This window comes from Palaemon carinicauda, chromosome 6 (genome assembly GCF_036898095.1).
Source record: "Palaemon carinicauda isolate YSFRI2023 chromosome 6, ASM3689809v2, whole genome shotgun sequence".
In the NCBI taxonomy this organism is placed as follows: domain Eukaryota; kingdom Metazoa; phylum Arthropoda; class Malacostraca; order Decapoda; family Palaemonidae; genus Palaemon; species Palaemon carinicauda.
In genome coordinates, this window is record NC_090730.1 from 17,851,417 (window position 1) to 17,859,804 (window position 8,388).

An 8,388-nucleotide genomic window follows, 5' to 3' on the forward strand; every position below is an offset into this window, starting at 1 on the left:
TTCTTAGAGTTTAGGAACTGGTTTTACTCGTCTGTCCTCCGGCCGCTCCCCCCCCCCCCCCCCCGCCTCCACTCCGGCAATGTTAAGTAAATGTAACGATAATTTCTATAATCGACTGGTCAGCAGAGATTTTCCCGCACTCGTCATTATTTTTTCTTCACCGTTGCTAAAGAATTGTAGATTTGGAAAATTCCAGTTTCGACATAAAAGTAATTGGAGAAGATTTATGTCCAACTGATGCACTTGATGTTTTATCATTGTTAATGGAAAATACAGTTTGATATCATTAAGTATATTGACATTCTTAATCAAATCACAAAGATTATATCAGGTCGTTTCCTGATGATTTCAGATATTTGCTCGGCGTCAATGACCTTAGATGTCAGGATGCTAGATAACTCCTAATCAATCAGTTAATTAATCAGATATTTGCCATATTTTGATAAATCATGATATAAAACAAGAATTTGAACCGAAAGTATGGAAAGAATTAATAAGTTGATATACCACGAGAGACGATAAAAAAATTTCGATGTGAAGAAATACATGAATGAATAAGTCGATGATTTGTTCCAATAAACGAAACAATTAATATTTTATGTATCATCTGAAAGGTGGTTTCTGATGGAGTCTGCTAAGAAATATGTCTTTCAAAGGATCCAAAATATTGTAATTAACACCAAGGAATGTATTTGATAGTAGTAATAGTAGTAGTAGATAAATATTCACGCTTATATATATATATATATATATATATATATATATATATATATATATATATATATATATATATATATATATATGTGTGTGTGTGTGTGTGTGTGTGTGTGTATATATTCATATATATATATGTATATACAGTACACACACATATATATACACAAGCCTACGCATGTATATATATATATATATATATATATATATATATATATATATATATATATATATTCAAGAATATGTATATATACACATATAAACATATATATGTATATATACACACACACACACACATATATATATATATATATATACATACATATGTATCACGTTTTGAGTAGTTATTTCTTAACTAGGAGAGGGGATTTGTAAATTGCCACGATTAGCAAAGCTGTACTAGTAGGGGACAAACATACAGGTTGGTTTGCTTTGACATGCCTGAACTCTTAGTCCTGCTGTGGACCAGAAACGGCCAAATTTGTTGCTGTTGTTTTATATATATATATATATATATATATATATATATATACACATACATATATATGTATATATATATATATCTGTATATACATATATATATTTATGTATATATACATATATGTATGTATGTATGTATGTATGTATGTATGTATATTACTTTAAGCATCTTTGAAGTCATATATTTTGCATATCGTTGAGGAAATCTTACGAAGTACTTTTCTCCTATTGGTGGGGAATTACAGAATTTAAAGTTTTTAAGAACTAATGAATTTTTTTGATCGGCAATGAGTATTTGCGTTGAGCACTGATTCATGAATAATCCCTGTTACATCAATAACATGTAACACCCAGTTTTGAAATCGTATTAAACAATGTTTATATCCCGATGGAAGTCATTGATAGAAGCGGTTGAATTCTCGTCTTATTTTCACAACAGATTCCTGAATATAAATCCCTCGACTTTTGTCTCAACTATATTCAAACCTGAGCAAGGAACAGTTGATATATAATATTTTCAGCTCCTGCACAGAGAAGATTTGTAAAAATAATATCTGAACTTCTCTCTCTCTCTCTCTCTCTCTCTCTGGACATATTCTAGGCCCCTCGTAACTAAAAACTATGATAATTAGTTCTAACATCATAACCATTATTATCTTTCCGGTACCAAAAGTATTTAAATAAAAAAAAGAACTTAATCAAAAGAGTGGAGTAATGTGTCTTAAGTGGTTGATAAAGGGTAGATAGACTCATGACTTATTTCAACTTATATCTGTTGACGTATGCATTTCTTTCTAAACTGATTGAAATTTAATTAATCACAAAGAGCATTTGTAACCAAATGCAAAATGGAAATAATGTTCCAGTTTTTATAGTATCATGTTGCTTGTTGAATAATCTTTTATTTTCCTCCTATCATATCTCTGTCGTTTTGCTATTTTTAATTAGTTATGGAGTGATAGATTAAACTGTATTTGGGGATTTTCTTTCTTCCAGAAGCTCAGTTATTTCTTAGCTCGAACAGGTCTACTACAGCAACAATTTTAAAAAATGTCAAAATCCATTTTAAGTCACAAGAGTTCTTTCATTAGAATGGAAGATGTAAACTCGGAATACTTCTGAACCTTTCCTGAATTTCCGTTTTTAATCACTACTTTTTAATATCGATCTGGAATAGGATTTTTTTTACAATTATACAGTACATAAAATATGTCATGAATGGTTATGAGAGGGCGAAATTCAATTGATTTTATAGTTGATTTCTTTCATAAGTTTCTTGGCCAAAATCAATCTTTTAATTGCGTCGGGTAACAAACAGCCAGAGAAGTAGTTTGAGAATGATGTGAAAAATTCGTTTTATTATAACTGTACATAATAAAGATTCTTTAAATTCTATGAACATTTTCATTTATAATAAAGAATATATAACACTTATTTGACACAAGTGTTAATCTTCATCTGACAAAGGATCAGGTTGGGAATAAAATAGGAAGACTTAGTAAAGAAAATAAATATTTATTATTATAAAATATCTTTTATCTCTATTACTCTAAATCATAAATAACAATCAAATTTATAACGACGATCAATCAGGAGAATATCAGAATTTATCTTCCAAAACCGAATCCACCGAAGCCTCCAGATCCAACAGGGGGTTTGCACACGTGTTCCTCGAGACACCTGTCGAAGCAGCACTTGTCGACGCCTCCGCACTTGCTGTCATTGGAACATGTCTGTGGAGGGGCAAAGCTCCTGACGGGTGGGCACTGAGGCCTTACGGGAGGGCATTGACCTGGCTTGACGAAGGGAAGGGTTTCAGGCTCGTTGTTGCTCTCGCAGCAGTAGGCCTGTCCCTCGGGAGTTCGGCACCAACGTCTGCATGTCTGAGAAGCACCGCCTCCAAAGCCTTGGTTAATACCTCCAAAGCCACTTCCATGACCTCCTCCAAAGCCACTGCCATGGCCTCCACTGATACCTCCAAAACCACCACCAAATCCTTGATTACCGCCACCGAAACCTTGGTTTAATCCTCCAAAGAATCGTTTATTTCCTCCATTATTTTTATCATTTGCGAAGGCAACAGCTGCCAGACAGCAGACGTATAAAAGCTGAAGTCCCTGGAAAGAAAAGAAAGAGAAATGATTAATATTAATATATGATTTTAATTTTCATCTTCTGAGTGAAACTAATGAACAATGATTTAATTTACACTTTCTTTCCCTTTTGTGAGCGTCCAAAGACACATAGAATGAATTGAACTGGCTACTGTAATTCTCCATTACAGAGACTCAAGCATCTGAAAATCTTAAAGAAAGACCTTTTGGGTCACTCACCTTCATGTTGTTCGTAGCAGATTCGGATGAGTAGTGATTCTTCTTCTTCTGTTGTGAGGAGTGATTGCTGTCTACCCGAAGCTCAGTCCTTTATATCTCAAACTGCGCCCGGTAAAATTCCCTTCGCCGATGTTACCTTGCGGGAAGTCCAGACCTTTGAACCGGCAGAGCACGTGTTGCAGAGCAAGTGACGCATCTCTCGTACATAGTAACATGGGGAGTTTTTTCATGAGATTATTTCCTTTTTATTAGTATCAAAACGTTTCCATCTTCAAAGATATTCCCAATAGGAATGATAACCAAAACAAACGAAAGAAGTCGATAAAATATTGATCATGCTGTTGTGAATATTTGATTCTGGTGGGATAAGTATCGAAAAAATACCAAGTTTAACAATATGTCATAATGCACAATGGACAGTTGCCAATTTTTTTTTCGATAGGATGTAACTAGAAACAAACGTCAAAATTAAGGTAAATGGATATTAAAATCCGGCATATTTCATCACTAGATTGTCAACAGCGAAGAGCGCAAAAAATAATCAAATGAATCATTTCGTGTTTTTAATGTTAGTATTTAGTTTTTTTTTGTAATAACGGTATTTGACAATATATTTCCTAACTATGAAATAGGTAAGTATGAATGGGTGGTATACCTAAGGTAAACAATCTGTCTGCCTAGTAAATGGGTGATGAGGTAAACACAAAAAATTATTATGCAACTTGGACTCTAGAAAGGAGAGTCTACTCCAACCACCAGTAGATGGCTGAGCGTGAAACCCATGACGTCAGAGTAATGACGTCATATCGATGACGTTGAATCTGGTTTCAGTCTCGCACGCCTGATTGGGGAGTCGAGAGCAATTACATTCTCGACTAATGATATTTCTAAGACGATAAAAAGGATCTTTTCAGAGAAATATTTTCTTAACGTTTTTCCCAATTTCTGAAGAATATAGACTTGCCAACCTAATTTTATTTTTATTTTCCATCACTGTTTTTACTATTTTATATTTTTTTGAATTAAAGGTTGAGTTTGATTACATTTATGAAATTGGGTAATATGGGCCAAAGCTGAACATGGGGAGACTTTTTAGTGCTTTGATGCGACTGAGAGAAACTCGGCTGTTATCACGAAGTAAAAGTCAGGACGTTTGATAAAAAGAAGAAATATAGAAAGGATGTAGACTGAAAGGCCAAAAATAGCTTTTAGAATAATTAATCAGAAAAAAATATTCTATTCGCAGAACTTTTTTTTTCCTGTCCGGTAATACTGGTAATATTGACATGTTTCTGTAAAATTAATTTTTAATACTAATTTATTATCTATATATTTATGTTTCTGTAAAATTAATTTTCAATACTGATTTATTATCTACATATTTATGTTTCTGTAAAATTAATTTTTAATACTGATTTATTATCTGTATATTTCCTGATCGTGTCGGAACTCTTCGCCGCTTCAACTGAACTTATCATATAAAAAACACTAATTTTTTCATTCAAAAGAAATTCATGCAATATCATATTGACCCAAAAATCATTCAAGAAGATCAATCAATAAACTGTATTACTAAATTAAATCAAAGGAAAAGAAATCAAGTGGTGTATCAAAATGCATTTTAAAGGGGCCAGCCGGCTAATGCCATTATTTAAAGACAGGACTTTGACATTCATACCACTTAATAAGGTGACTTAGAACATCTCCAAACTGCCTAGGATTTTTGCCTCTGACCTTCGGTTTTGCGACGCCAGGCCGATTTATCCTTAAAATGAGTGTTTTTTTTTTTATGATTAGCTCATCCAAACATTTCTGCTTCAGATTTCTTTAAAGAATTTGAGAAAATATCACACAATATTTGTCCTTTGAAAAGCCTTGTAAAATAGGAAAGGCTTCTATGCAAAGCACAATGTAAAGTTACTAGTTACATTGCAAGAGGTAGGCCTACAAGGAGCAACATCCTGTTTGGGATTTAAAAGTGGATAAGTAATCTTTGCCTCTTTACCAGTTTAGAGGTTTTTTTTCTAGTTCTCAGTGACAGAGAGAGAGAGAGAGAGAGAGAGAGAGAGAGAGAGAGAGAGAGAGAGAGAGAGAGAGAGAGAGAGAGAGAGAGAGAGAACACTATAGGATAGCTGAGAATATTTCCTCTGACGTTTATATATAAAGTGATATACTTCAATACGATTCTCAATTGCTAATAAACAAGAACTCTAGCAGAAAGATAACCAAATTCAAGTATAATTCCTCACAGCAGCTGTTATAATGTATACCTTAGATAATGCAAGATCTTGCATTGTGTCACCATCGCTTCTTCTACGGTTGTGTTTTGTTTTCTCCACGCAGAAAAAAAATACAAATTTCAGCTAGTATTGATTTACATAGTTCTCAACAAACATCCAGAACTACCTGAAATTCCAAATACATTTTCATGTGTTCATGAGAGAAGTAGCAAGACATATTGATAGGCTATATAAAGACAAATATAATTTTATTGTTAATTCACCACAATACATCGGAATATGTAAAACTTCTGGTGAGAATAAAACAGCGGAAAAACAAAACCTAACCAAAGTCGAAGCCACGGCATCAGCGGCGGCACCTTTTGGCACTATATGAACTTACACCTTTCCCAATGTGGTAAACATAGAATAGTCGATACAAAAAGACGAACTTAAGCCTTTTGTTTTTACATGATCTTTGGTTCTTAGAAAATAGAACTATATTCAAATTCATTGTAATACATAAAATAATAATAAGTAAAAGTTAATTGATATTAAACAACTTGAAGGCTCATTTAGAACTCCTCTGAAGTACTGAAAACGATATGAAGACCTGTTTCTCCGCTTTCAAACCTCTAACAGCAGGCTCGGTCATTGGTCCTTTAGGGGAATAACTACGAACTCTCTCTTTATGATGTGCTTTTTACTAAGTTTTTCATCGTCTTACAAGATTTCAAAAATTACTTTTTTATAGATGATATCAAGAATCCAAGTAGTTTGCCCATCGTGAGCGTTATTGCCAGATGTAATAATTCATTTAGAATATTATAAAGTACTTTGCTAAGATTTTCTTTCATCGATTTACTTAAAAAATATTGTTTCTAGACTAATGTTCCTAACTTATTTTCTTCTTTATAAGGTAATGCTGGAATTCCTTTGGATAGAAACCCGAGTTTTCCCGCTGAGTATTCATACAGAAACAACAAAGATTTCCCTCAAGGGCAGGAAATTTCCAGAAGACATATCTAGTACAACTTTCAACATTCCAGTGTCAGACAAGAGAGGAAAACCCCCGGTTCTTCAAGTTCGAGGTTTCCTCCAGATAATTATTTAGTACCGAATGTCATGGCTGCCACTCTCATGATTCAGCATTTTTCTTTAGCCCACAATAAAGAGAAAATAGCTTTTAAATATTTTTTTGAGAATTGAAGTATTAAAAGTATAATGATGAATAACTTTGCATTAACATGAACGCTTTAGCAACCAAAAAAATATGCATTTTTAAAACTACGGAAATTTTGGGGTGCTGAGCGTCGCATGACTCGTTCGGCGTCAATGACCTTAGATATCAAGATGCCAGATAACTCCTAATCACAATCAATCAATCAATCACATGACTCGTTCGTGTGTGGTAGATTCAAAAGTTATAGTACTCTGATTAACGGAACGAAAGACAATAATTATAGCTTTATGATTTAAGCAAATGATGAAAATTGTTTGAAGCGATTGAATATACAACTTTCAAGTGACCTACATGTTTCGGTAACATTAATTGTTTACTTGAAACGAACATTTTATCCTCTTACGATGCAAAGCAAGGATGATGTGTTTGTTCTCCATTTCCATTAAATGAAGAATCAATCGAAGGTTATTATTTGAGATGATTTGCTGGAGGCTAAATCTCTACTTCGGGCTCTAAAACATAAGTTACATATTAGGAGTTACTTGAATGTTTGATTTCTTTATGTGGTTTGTTTATTTCGGAGAAGACTACGCATGTGCATCTATTCAGATATTATATATATATATATATATATATATATATATAATATATATATATATATATATATATATATATATATATGTATGGATGCATATATACTGTATATATATGTATATAAATATGTATATATACACACACAATTATGTAAATATACATATACATATACATATATAAATATGTATACATATATACATATATATATATGCATATATATGTATGTATATATATATAAATAGACATATACATATACATATTCATATACATACATATATGTATGCATATATATGTATATATATGCATACATATATATATATATATATATATATATATATATATATATATATATATATATATATATATATATATATAGTTGAACTAGTAAAGAGTAATTTAAAATAGCTTATTTTACAATGCCAAGTAACCTCTTGAAATTGTAAACACAGGTACAATTATGAGTTAATATATTTTCTTCCCTAAGGATGATTCTATAATAGATTTGAAGATATTTGGATTTTAGTTAATTTTCTATTCTACTTTTCCCTTAAGGTGTAATTGCTGTTGTATTAAAACTATTTTTTTTCATCAAAAAGTTTGGCAAACTCTTGTATTCGAATAATAAATTGAGCAATAATACAAAATTTCTCATAGCAATTTTTGTCTTTATCCGTGTCAACTTGTGCATTTATGAACTGGAATAGCTTATTCGGTTTCAATTTGCAATAAGTTCAAAAAAATCGCTTATATTAAAAACAATATTAAGGAAAAAATCCAAATTCATGGCATTTTCATAATAATAAATTTCCCGGCCCGCCACGAACGCGAGATGAGTCACTCGCCCTGCAGGCTCAAAGTGGCCGGA

The 8,388-nt window shown here is 32.2% G+C and overlaps 1 protein-coding gene across 1 annotated transcript; it reads right to left on the bottom strand.

The window, feature by feature from the left end:
* Positions 1 to 2,758: 2,758 nt before the first annotated feature.
* On the bottom strand, positions 2,759 to 3,695 carry LOC137642005 (uncharacterized). The gene is made up of 2 exons (XM_068374566.1): positions 3,528 to 3,695; positions 2,759 to 3,311 (listed from the first exon to the last, which is right to left on the bottom strand). The coding sequence occupies exons 1-2, from the start codon at positions 3,531 to 3,533 to the stop codon at positions 2,802 to 2,804; spliced, it is 516 nt and encodes a 171-aa protein (XP_068230667.1). The 5' UTR covers positions 3,534 to 3,695; the 3' UTR covers positions 2,759 to 2,801.
* Positions 3,696 to 8,388: the final 4,693 nt, after the last annotated feature.